General features: G+C 46.0%; 1 protein-coding gene across 2 annotated transcripts in view; it reads right to left on the minus strand.

The window, feature by feature from the left end:
- USP8 (ubiquitin specific peptidase 8) overlaps window positions 1–8,712 on the minus strand; it is a 31,722-nt gene extending 23,010 nt beyond the window's left edge. The window contains exons 1-3 of one of the 2 annotated variants that reach the window (XM_077317657.1): window positions 8,489–8,712; window positions 2,559–2,741; window positions 765–909 (exon numbers count right to left, since the gene is read on the minus strand). In XM_077317657.1, coding sequence (XP_077173772.1) covers window positions 765–909; window positions 2,559–2,662 — 249 coding nt within the window. In that variant the 5' untranslated portion in view covers window positions 2,663–2,741; window positions 8,489–8,712. The remainder of the gene's footprint in view (window positions 1–764; window positions 910–2,558; window positions 2,742–8,488) is intronic. The other variant, XM_077317658.1, reaches the window with a different exon arrangement.
- Window positions 8,713–13,005: the final 4,293 nt, after the last annotated feature.

Genomic DNA, 13,005 nt, shown 5'->3' on the forward strand with positions numbered 1-13,005 from the left:
ATTGCTCTCCAAGCAAATGTGGCCACAACAGACGTTATTTCTGTGCTTTTGTCCGACAACATGTCTGTGATTGCCTCTGAGTTGGGCTTATTCTGTAGGGAAGGTATAAGTTCTCCCCTGAATTGATCGTATAGCCTACATTGGAGTAATAATACATGTTCAGATGTCTCAATGCTCCCATCCTGGCAGATGCATAAGGAGAGTCACCAACGGATTCAGCCAGAGATTGTGTGCAGTGTTTGAGGTTACAAGAAGCGAGTGATGTCACGTCCTTCTTTTAAATCTATTTGCTGTACTTCCCTGTCTTAGGAAGGGGCGGCCAATAAACCTGATGATGATCATAATACACGGCTCACCTGCCAGAATGCATTTTGTTTTGAACTTGTCCATTGGGTTTTCATGGCAAAGATACTGGAGTGGTTGGCCATTTCCTTCTCCAGTGGATCACCTTTTGTCAGAGCTCTCAGCTGTGACCTGTCCGTCTTGGGTGGCCCTGCACGGCATAGCTCATAGCTTCACTGAGCTACGCAAGCCCCCTTGCCACGGCAAGGCAGCGATCCTTGAAGGGGGGGGCCAGAATGCATACAGCAAACCAAACACAAAACTTTGAAAGGAGCCACAGCTAAAATGGCCGTCAGGAAAAGAAGTTTCTTGGCAAATAATATCCTTGGCTTATAATGTAATTTGGTCGACAGCCCCTCAGCTATCCAATGCATATCTTCACACCCGAAAGTAAATAAAACCCCTGGGAACGGGACGCGTACCTGCTGATTTTTGAAATCCGGCCTCTTCTTAACAAGGTTATACACAGTCACATACTTCATGTAAAGTACATAGGCCTTCTCTTCATCTCGGTCCAAGCGGCACTCTTCGGCGGCTTTGAAGATCTTAAGGGCACTCTGCACGTAGCTGGAAATCGAAGTAAATGGATTCAAAGACACAAGGGCAGAAGTTTATTTTGCTTTCAAGAAAGGGAGAATGGATAAAAGTGGAACTCTTCAAAGTGAAATTCAGTTTCCAGCACAAGCATCCTATTATGAGCAAGCTCAAAGAGACAAATTCTCCTGCACAAGAGACATAGTCGCTTTCGCTGTGTTTAACCGAAAATTGCAAAGGCATCTCCTATTTATTATTATTACTATTACTATTACTATTACTATTACTATTACTATTACTATTACTATTACTATTACTATTACTATTACTATTACTAATTACTAATTATTATTGATTGGATTTGTTGGCTGCCACTCCCAGACAAGCTGGCTCGTGGCAGGCTGCAGAAAATAAAGTAAAACCCCATAATAAAACCCCATCTTAAAACAATCATTGCATTACAGCCATACAACTTTCCCAGGTGGCAAAAAAACCACTACCCCTAACCCCCGCTCACCAGACCTCATGGGGTACTGATGTTGACGGGGGTGGCCAGTTCCGGTCATTTCGAGGGAGGGCCGCAATCACACTTGCCCTGGCTTCAACCAAATACTTGGCCGAAGAGCACTGTCTTGGAGGCCCTGCAAGATTTTTTTTTTTTGGGGGGGGTGGTGGTGGCCATTTTTGGAAAGCCGAAATCCAGCTGCAATCTGCATCCGGCTGAAATATATTTTCCAGCTATTTTTTCAGCTTAGATATATTGAGTACACCCCCCTAAGCCTACCTTACAGGGTTGTTGTGAGGATAAAATGAGGGAGAGAAGAGGAGAAGGGTATAAGCCATCTAGGGCCCGCATTGGGGAGAGAGGCCAGGTACAAATGAAGCAAATGAAAGGAAAATAAACTATATTGACCGAAAAATGAATTTTGATTAACAGAACACATCCATTAGCAGGGGAACTCCGAACTAATTGAGCAACCATTTTACAATGTAAAAAAATGTGTGCGTGCATGTACAGAGTGCAGAATCTAGCAGAATGGCCACTGCATGGAATGAACTATAAGAAACAAGATGGTTAACAATCCAGTCCTTAGCTCTTCCGCCAGGCGTACGGTTGAGGCCAGGGCAGAGCCCGGGTTCCATTTGAGATCCCTAATCCATCAGCCAGTCTTTCTCTCCTCTCTCTCTTACGGAACTAACGTCTGACCGCTCTCTGAACAAGCGGGGAGAGTCACAGAATAGAATGTCATCTTTTTATTGTAATAATGGGTATTTATGGGGTTTTATGTGATTTTACTGCGATGTTATATTTTATTGTGAACCGCCATGAGACCTTTTGGCGAACGGCGGTATAGAAATCCAACGATGGATGGGTGGATGGATGGATGGATGGATGGATGGAAGGGTGGGTGGATGGATGGATGGATGAATGGATGGATGGATGGAAGGGTGGATGGATGGATGGATGGATGGATGGATGGATGGATGGGTGGGTGGATAGATGGATAAATGGATTGATAGATGATAGATGATAGAAAGATGATAGATGATAGAAGGATGGATGGATAGATGGATGGATGGGTGGAAGGATAGATGGATGATAGATGATAGATAAAATTACGACTTTCTAAAGCCACAGAAGTCAGGATTGCGTGGTGTGTCCACTAAGCAAACACCCATACCTCTTGGTGCTGGTTTTTTCAGGTTTTACTTCAGTCTTCTTGTTAAGATCTTTCAGTGAAGTGCAGAGATATAGGTCTTTCGGGACAGAAGCCACGGCAGGCATGTTAATGCCGAGGGGATTCTGCCTCTTTCAAATAAGGACAGTGCGGATCTTCCAATTACCAATCGACAATCCTCGTTTTCTGAAAGAAAAGATTGAAAATACATCACAAAGGCTCATTGGATGACCTGTATCTTGGAACGCTCTAAGGGCTTGCTCCTACATGTCTCTGTCTGCAGCTGGCATGCACAGGAGCAAGTCATGAAGGCCAGCACTGAAAACGGTTCCAAACCCCGCCCGTTCCTGGAGCAGGCCAATGTTTTTTAAAGCGAGAAGGGTTAACCATTGCAATCTCCAGCTCTGAGTCGTTTGTGTGTTGCACCAAATAAATGCTAGGAAACGTTCTTAAACATATGGGCGTGGACCTAGCGTCAGTGAGGGTGGACAGGTAGTTGGGGATTTCCTGCATTCTGCAGGGGGTTGGACTAGATGACCCTGGAGGTCCCTCCCAACTCTATGATTCTCTGATTCTATATGGACCGGTGTCCACAGCGATGAACTGTTTCCTACATTGCTCAGTACGGAGACTTTCCCTTGTATTTCTCCATCTGCTGATGTGCACATATATCTTCCTTGTTCAATCTGGAGACAGTAGCTTCGACTGGTTTTTTTTCTCTCTCACACACTCTCTACGGATTACTAACAAAGACTTTGTATCCTGGAAGCTTCTTTCTAAATATATCGCCAAGGTTCAACGCCTTATGTAATTTTTATTCTTCCCCACCAAAGCAACGCTGTGTAATTGGGCTCTGCTGAGGTTAAAGGCGATATTAATTTTAGGGAAAACCGGAAGTGCCCAAGAACAAACTGCTGAATATGACAATCGGAACCTCTTATCAATACTTTCTGGGGCAGAAGACTGGCAGATGCCAGCTTTTCCCATGCTTTCAATGCTCACGTGAAAAGGCTCTACATCAGCCACCGGGACCAGAGAGGGCCTGCATGGCAGAGGTGCCAGGGGATGGTGCCAGAGGCCACCCTGTCAGAACCTGCAAGTGAAACCTGGCCACCCGCCCATGAGATGCCTACTTTGCCTCCACTTCACAGGTCTTGAACCTGGACCCATAGCTTCCTGAGGCCTGTTCCCTCTTCTACTGCAACAGCAGTGACAGAAGGACTGTCACACTGGCAGCATGCAACACTGTCTCAGAGGCTGAAGGTTGGGAACGCTGCCTTGCTGGATCAATTGGACCACTAGAAAGCTCCAGACCTCCAGATGTGCCTTCTGGTTGCCAGGATCCTTCATAGCTCCCAAGCCTTGTTACTGAGACCAGGGGGCACTGCTCCAGAAGAGACCTGACTAGTAGAGTACAAGACACCCAATGGGAAAAACAGCGGCGCATACGTATCTAAATCAGGCTTTCTCAACCGGGGTTTTGTGAAGCCCTGGGGTTTCTTGATAGCCCTGGAAGGGTTTCCTGAATGGGTGGGAGTTCATTTTTAATATATTTTTTTTAAATGTGTTGATATGACCATATATGGTCATGTCGGCCTGCGCATGCGCCACCCCAATGGCCAATGATGGGCTAGGAGGGGGTGGGAAGGGGAGGGGCTCCAGGTGGGCGTGTCCACAGCTCTGCTTCCCAACCCTATTCTGCAGGATCGCGCCACTTCTGGGGTTTCTCGAAGCCGGAAGGTTGTCTCACGGGTTTCTGAATGGTAGAAAAGTCGAGAAAGGCTGATCTAAATAATAACACATTCTACTCTCCCTTCATGTGAAAAAAAAATATTTTTAAAGAGAGGAAATATTGTGTGGTTTCCCTCAATCACGAATAGCCATGGGATTGTCAGAAGCCAAGTTTACGATGCTTTTAACCTCAAGGCTTCCCTTTTTACGATACAATTCCCAACCTCTTCTGTTTCACGGGAGACGGCCAACATGAAATGCTACTTCAAGACCGTAATGTGTCCTTGGCAAGCGGAGAGAACGTTTTAAAACAACGTTCCAAAGTCCGTAGCCGTGAACGTGCCCAGTCAAGCCTGGCTATAAGGCTATCTGACCTTCAAAAACCGGCACGAGCATCTTTAGGAGAATTTGTTTCATATTAATCTACCTCACAGTTGTTGGGTGAGGATAGAATGGAAGAGGGGGGGAAAACGTAGGAAGAGGAGGAAGGAGAAAGTTATAGCCACTGATCAAACAAATAGTTGGGTCAGCTGATAAAGGATGAACAATGATTAAGACAGGGAAGTCCTGATACATTAATGATTTTTATTCTTGGTCAAAACCTGGTAGCTTCCTCCCATCCCGTGGTGGGACCCTGCCTACATTCCTGTACCAGTTTTTTAGGTACAAGAGACTTGGGATACACTTCCTTCCCCCCATGCCCCCTTTTCACTACACCGTGCTGGTTTATTAGTATGTTGCATTTTGCCTTACACGATGTCGTTTACACAGTTGGCAACTGGAAGAGACTCGGATTCTTAATAAACATGGAAATCTGTCCCTTAGATTTGGAAGAAATCATTATCTGCCGTGCTGTCCGGTTTATTTTTTGAGGAAGGCTACACTAGAGTAACGAGTCTCTTGTGGCGCAGAGTGGTAAGGCAGCCGTCTGAAAGCTTTGCCCATGAGGCTGGGAGTTCAATCCCAGCAGCCGGCTCAAGGTTGACTCAGCCTTCCATCCTTCCGAGGTCGGTAAAATGAGTACCCAGCTTGCTGGGGGGTAAACGGTAATGACTGGGGAAGGCACTGGCAAACCACCCCGTATTGCGTCTGCCATGAAAACGCTGGAGGGCGTCACCCCAAGGGTCAGACATGACTCGGTGCTTGCACAGGGGATACCTTTACCTTTACCTTTACACTAGAGTAAGACACAACAAACACTAATGGAATCAAGACTGTCATAAGAAGTAGACAAATGCTTGATGTGACATTTTTAGGGTACAAATATTAAACTGATTCTATTCCTCCAAAATAGCGTGCGCTATGCCAGACCAAGAATGTAAAACTTCCTTTATTTTGTCCAAACAGAGGTCAGTGCGAAGAGCAAAAAACAAATTATTGCGTTTTAAAAGACGCTTTCCTACTCTATGAACCATGTTAGGTCCCAGCAACAAATCCTGCTATTCAGAACACTGCAGATCCTGCAACAAAATTTATTATTGGAGAACTACTCTACCTAGACTGCATCATGGACAAATTGCACCGTTGAAGACCGTATCTGAGTGAAACCCGAGTCCATTAAAACCAGGAGAGATTTTATGTCTGCCTTCAATAGGAAGTTGATTATACTCTACCTGAAGGCTACATATGGATGCACGATTTACAAGATTAAGAGTACTGGTTAATATTAATAAATATGAATAAAGATTAACCACCAGAGTTGCTAAAAGCTATTCTGCTTACTGCCGACGAATTAAAGACACAAGTGAGAGCCTCCACAGAGCTGAGGACTACAACTGTACAACGTTCAAAATTATCAAGCCAACCGAGTGTCCAGTTCCCACATGCCTGGGTCGGGTATTGCTACAAACAACATCTTTTGTTTGTTAATAAGTTACTGCGGCAATCCTGCCGTTGCAATCTTAAAACACCCATCTAAGTCAAAGTGAATGGGCTTAGTAAGGCATAATGCGTAGGACTGCATGGTCAACAATCCACCCAAGCGAATGCTGCTTCCCCAATTTCGTACAATTTCCCACAAATCGGTCCCCATGGACCACCATTTTGGCTAGTATGATTTTTAAAATAAATATAAACACAAACATTTGCCCGTGGCAGCTGCAGAGCTGACATTAAAAAAAGGCCTCCAAGACACTCACAAAATATTTCAACACCCACAGTTCTCGTAGCCCAAGTATTCCCTTCTCCTTCACATTTGTGTACTACTGACAGCCACACACCCTGCCCTGATACAGGTAGGTAAAGTTCTATACAGCAGGGGTAGTCAACCTGTGGTCCTCCAGATGTCCATGGACTACAATTCCCATGAGCCCCTGCTGGCAGGGGCTCATGGGAATTGTAGTCCATGGACATCTGGAGGACCACAGGTTGACTACCCTTGCTATACAGGATTCTTTATACATTATTTTCATCAAGTAGGCTAAAACCTTTTCTACCTCTCTATGAACAGCTGAATTAAAATAAGTAGGAACTTATTTCTACGGGTCAACCTCACCTCTGGAATCTTTACAGAGGTGGGGAGATGGTGAAAGGGAAGTGCTTCCTGCATTCCTTAAAAGAACCTGCAGCCTCCACGGTCATATGACTGTCAGAGGAAATGTTAGTCAGTCACCACTGACTATTACAGGTTTACATAACATCAGATGGATAACGCAGGCCGAATGTCACAAGTTATAGTTTTGCCTTGTCGGCATGTAACCTCAGCCAGCCCAGCATGCACCTTTCCTCTGGCTTACCTTCACCTGTGTGATAGATGTACAGCGATGGACTAAATCAACTGAAAAGCTAGTCCCCAAAAGTAAAGCAACACATTAAAATGGAGTGACCTGCATGCCTGTCTCAAATCAATCTTTCCAAGAAATATGACAACCCCATGTTGTGAGTTGTGCAGGGGGTTGGACTAGATGACCCTGGAGATCCCTTCCAACTCTACGATTTGTGCTGTAGGTTTCGAGCACGCACTAGAGCTTAAATGACATACTCAGACCTACACGAGGAATGTCATTACACGTGAAAATAAGGTGTTTTGTAGCATCTTCATGACTATTTCATTTTAGCATAAGTTTTTGTACTTTAGACTTCATCTCCTTGCATCTGATGAAACACTGTCTAACTCATGAAAGCTCACGCTAAAATAAAATTTAGTTAGCCATTAAGATGCTTTATGACTCTTGTTCCTTTTTATGGCAATGTGGAATTACTGTCTTATGTGAAGCAGTCCAAAGGGACTAAGGAGGACAAGTTCACATAGGATGCTTTTAGGTCTTTAAAAACTATTTCTTTGTTTACTTACTTTTAAACAGGTAAGCAACATAACAATAGCCCTTCCCAAAAGACCTAACCCAACAAACCACTTAAGATAGAGAAAGCATACGGGAGAAATCTGAAGTACAAGAAGGGTAACAACAGTTGACAGAAAACCAGCCACTGTAAACAGAGGTAAGAACAGATTTCCTGCTGGCTCAGTACTCATATCAACCTTCCAGCCAAACAGCACCTTTCAGACTAACAAACTTGCTTGGTTTAATCCATCGCTGTGCATTGATCACGGGTTGCCGGTAGCCAGAGGAAGTGCGCCTGCGCATGAAAGCTCACGCCTAGTTGGGACTCGATTTTTGCTCTGCTCCTCCAGCCCCACACCGCTTCGCACCTGAGCCCATCTTAGCCCCCGCAGGATTCCCAAATGAACCAGAAGTCCAGCAACCCCCTTATTGATTCTTATTCTGAAGGCAGGGGTGGTCAACCTGTGGTCCTCCAGATGCCCGTGGGCTACAATTCCCATGAGCCCCTGCCAGCGTTCGCTGGCAGGGGCTCATGGGAATTGTAGCCCACGGGCATCTGGAGGACCACAGGTTGACCACCCCTGTTCTAAGGCATCATTTTAAAAATAAATGCTGCAATAAATGACTTTTCACCCAGCAGAGCTGCAAGGGAGGGTGAAACCAGGGTGCCAGAAACCAGGGTGCCTTTAAAACACCCACCCACCCTTCTCTAGCACCCAAAAAGACAAAATGCCAAGGGTGCCCAGGAGGGTGCCCATCCCACCGGCCCAGAGGCGCCCTGCCGAGCCCCAACCCCACCAGCAGTAAAACCAACACTCCCCCCCCCCCGAACCCAAAGCCCCGACGCGTGTCGCTGCGTCACGTGTGGACCCAACGCCCGAGGCCTTAAGAGACCCTCGCGGCCCGGGCAGGGCTCCTCACCGCTCGGGGGTCTCGCGGCCTCCTCTGCAGCCGGGCCCGGCCCATGTCGGCGCTCAGGCGGCCATGGCTTCCGCGGCGGAGCTCCGAGGAGGAGGAGGAGGAGGAGGAGACGGAGGGAGGCGGCCTGTGGGCGGGGAGAGCAGGCCGGGAAAGGGGCCGGCCCGCCGGAGGCGCCGAAGCCCAGGCCGGGGCCTCGCGTGTCACGCCCACGGCATAGAGGCCGCCCTGGTCACGGAGCAGCTCTAAAGGGAGCCTCCAGGGGCAGGGGCAGTCGACCTCCGGATGCCAGTCTTTAGGGTCTTTTTTTAGGCAACCTGTGGTCCTCCAGATGCCCACGGACTACAATTCCCAGGAGCCCCTGCCGGCGGTTGCTGGCAGGGGCTCATGGGAATTGTAGTCCATGGACATGACCACAGGACATGACCACTGTAGGGGCCAAAACTGGCTCTCCGGGTGTCCATTGATTACAGTTACTGTGAGCCCCTGCCGGCATGCATCTCCTTCCCTGGCAGGGGCTCATGGGAATTGTAGTCCATGGACATCTGGAGGACCACAGGTTGACTGCCCCTGTTTTAGACAACCTGTGGTCCTCCAGATGTGCACGGACTACAATCCCCATGAGCCCCTGCCAGCAAACGCTGGCAGGGGCTCATGGGAATTGTAGTCCATGGGCATCTGGAGGACCACAGGTTGACTGCCCCTGCTTTAGGGTGCTGGGCTAGATGGGTTGCCGTTCAAGCAGGGCTCTTCTTGCACTGTAGGGGCCAAACTTGCTCTCCGGGTGTCCATTGATTAGTTAGCGTGAGCCCCTGCCAGCATGCATCTCCTTCCCTGGCAGGGGCTCTTGGGAATTGTAGTCCATGGGCATCTGGAGGACCACAGGTTGACCGCCCCTGCTTTAGGGTGCTGGGCTAGATGGGTTGCCGTTCAAGCAGGGCTCTTGTTGCACTGTAGGGGCCCAACTGGCTCTCCGGGTGTCCATTGATTAATTAGCGTGAGCCCCTGCCGGCATGCATCTCCTTCCCTGGCAGGGGCTCATGGGAATTGTAGTCTATGGGCATCTGGAGAGCCACAGTTTGGCCAACCCCCATGGGGGATTCGGTATGTTTGATGAAGGGGGGGGGGCGCTTCTAATTTATACATTTATGCTGCACAGAAATTTGTGCAGATTTCCCCCCCTCTCCTGTATTTTCAGAGCCTATAATAATTAGGGCATCCATAGTGAATGGGAGCCCCCTCCTTGTAAAAACAGACTGGGGTAAAAACGGTGTATTTGAGACAATGAAAACTTGTGTAAGCAAGTTTTTTTTTAAGAAAAAATGGTTTTGCAGCCTTATAAGTGGTGCTATTTTTGTTGGTCCCATCCTGAATGCAAATGGGGATAAAGAGCCATTATAGACCTATTTCTCAACTCCAGTTAAAGTACAGCAGTATTACTCAGGCTTCCATGATTCTACTTCATCACATATTCAAGTGGATCGCCGTGTTGGTCTGAAGCAGCAGAACAGATCTAGAGACCAGTGGCACCTTTAAGACCAACAAAGTTTTATTTATTTGAGGAAGAGTGCACACGGAAGCTCATACCTTGAATAAAACTTTGGCCTTAAAGGTGCTCCTGGACTCTAAATTTGCTCCACTTTGTAATATACAAGGAAAGAATTCTCAACCTTTAGTAAATTAACTTTTAGGTTAAAAGAATTCCCCAAATTTAAATTAACTTTTGAGTTAATTTTGAGTATTTGGGATTTGGACACCTGGATTTTCTTTCACAATTTACCATGTGGCTTCATCCCCTTTCATCACACCTGTCCCCTCACTTCTTTACCAATATTCATTTATGATCTACCCCGTAATTATGATAAAGATCAGTAAACAAGTACCGGTAAGTACCGGTAAGTACACATACATCAATATTTTGTTTATTACATGGGTGTTATGTGTCATCAAATTTGCATGTATCACTTATGTCTCCCGTGCAAATCAAACAGGAGTATGTTTAAATAATAAAAACAATTGGATTTACACCACGAGCCTCTATCTTACACCCACAATTCTTGCATTCCAATGGGGATCTGGAGCTGATAGTAGCATACCAGCAACTCGGTTACAGGTGAGATTAATGGTCCTGGCTTCTTTGAACTCTTTTGGTCAATCCGTCTCTCAACCATATTAAAAGGTTACCCTACAGTAGCGATCCCCAACCTGTGGGCCACGGACCACATGTGGTCCTTCGACTAATTGGAGGTGGGCCCCGAAGGACGCCTTCTCTCTCCCCCCCCCCGGGCCTTTACTTCATCCCCCCCCAGCCCTTTACAACACACTTCATTGTTGTGGCGTGTCTGTATCTTATTTTGAAGGGATGTTTAAACATTACCATAGCGATCAGAGAGCACTGTTGTCAACAGACACCTTTCCCCAGTGCTGAAAAATTATCCAGCATAGCTTGTTCAGACATGATTTCACACCACCACTTATTTTGTGTGGAAGGCACATCATTTCCCATGGCTTTATGAAGCTGTGTGTTTGGGGAGGTCAAATGCCTGCAATGAATTGTTATGCAACGCTTTTAAAGTTGGCTCTTTTACTGTTTACAACTTGTGAAATGATGCTTATGGTCAACAAGAGGATCCTTTTTGTTGGTGTCAACTGCAGTCAGAAGAATGAACCGATCAGCTTGCTGTCCACATAACTCTGCATCTTTTCCATACTTATGACTTCCACAGAAACATGGTGGCCAGTGTTCACTGTTAATTAAGCAATACACTTTATGACAAAATGGTTCACCTTACTAAGGGCAGATTTCCCAGCAGGCACACTGCCTCCACTAATAGACATTTCTCCAAGCATCGCCTGTTCCAGCTTCTTTAATCTTGACAGTGTGAACTAGACAAGACCATTAGGCATGCCAGGAATGTTATGGTTGCACCAACGGTTAGAAGTACCTGCCTGTCCTTGTACAATCCAGTCGTTCACATGGGACTGTTCTTAATTTGATGCCTTGATCCAAATTATGCCATGTGGTCAGATTTTGTTGAACACGCTGCCAGGTTCTGTGGCAGTGATAGAAAGCAGTGGAATCAGCCCCTTCTGTAGAAACTAGAACCTATTTCTGGTCAACAACCTATTTCAGTTAAGGGTGGAAGCGTGGGGACAAAGGGGCAACACCAAAGTGTTTTTGGCATGAGAGAGAGCAGATTACTAGATCATAGAATCATAGAGTTGGAAGGGGCCACACAGGCCATCTAGTCCAACCCCCTGCTCTATGCAGGATCAGCCCAAAGCATCCTAAAGCATCCAAGAAAAGTGTGTATCCAACCTTTGCTTGAAGACTGACAGTGAGGGGGAGCTCACCACCTCCTTAGGCAGCCTATTCCACTGCTGAACTACTCTGACTGTGAAGATTTTTTTTCCTGATCTCTAGCCTATATCGTTGTACTTGAAGTTTAAACCCATTACTGCATGTCCTCTCCTCCGCAGCCAATGGGAACAGCATCCTGCCCTCCTCCAAGTGACAACCTTTCAAATACTTAAAGAGGGCTATCATGTCCCCTCTCAACCTCCTTTTCTCCAGGCTGAACATTCCCAAGTCCCTCAACCTATCTTCATAGGGCTTGGTCCTCCCAAGCATAGCTGACTTGTTGCATTGCTCATACGGATGCTGTAAATCATTTTAGAGGCTATACCTGGTGGAAAGGCACAGTAAAACTAATTTCCTATACATTATGAACATGTTTACTACACACGATGAAGAAAAGAGAACTCTTATTAAAACATACACCCCCTTCCCTAAACTGTGGCAACGATCACTATGTAACAATCCAGTTACAATACAAAAAAAACCACCACAGAATATTTATTTGTGATATAAATAAACGTGTAATTAATCTAGCGAGTTAAAAAGGAGATGTGTCACATTTTCAAATACCACTTAACAATCATAGTGATCAGAAATTATAGGTTCCTTATGTCAAACCCAGGTCATCTGCCAGCACTACTAGTTTTCTTGCAGTCATGTCTGCAAGTGCACTATTTTATTGTTCCATATGCCATGTCCACAGGAAATGAATATGAATAGCTCCAGCAGAGGCCAAAATCTTCTATGGACTTTTGTGAAATGACTAACAAGGCTCATCTGAGGTTTCTTGGTATTTATACTAAACTTCACAGTCAACTTTTTATTTAAAATAGAAGATCAGTTAATAGTGATGCTTGGGAAGACAAAGAGATGCCGCAGCCTGTGACAATGAATTCAGACACTTAATCCTCAAAGGGATTGGGGAGGTGGGGGTATGACGTTGACACTGATTCATGCAAACAAACAACATTAAAAAAAAACAAAAAAAACCACAACACCCTGGTAAACTTCTCCTTACATGCAGGGTAAAGTGAAACAAAGACAGTGTGAGATCAACAAAGCTGTTTTCTTCATTTTTATTTCTTCCTGACAGTTTTGTTTACAGCCCACCTCTCTCACCGAGGCAGGTTACAGAAGACAAAACGGTCACACACACACACAA

Source organism: Paroedura picta, chromosome 18 (assembly GCF_049243985.1).
Source record: "Paroedura picta isolate Pp20150507F chromosome 18, Ppicta_v3.0, whole genome shotgun sequence".
Classification (NCBI taxonomy): domain Eukaryota; kingdom Metazoa; phylum Chordata; class Lepidosauria; order Squamata; family Gekkonidae; genus Paroedura; species Paroedura picta.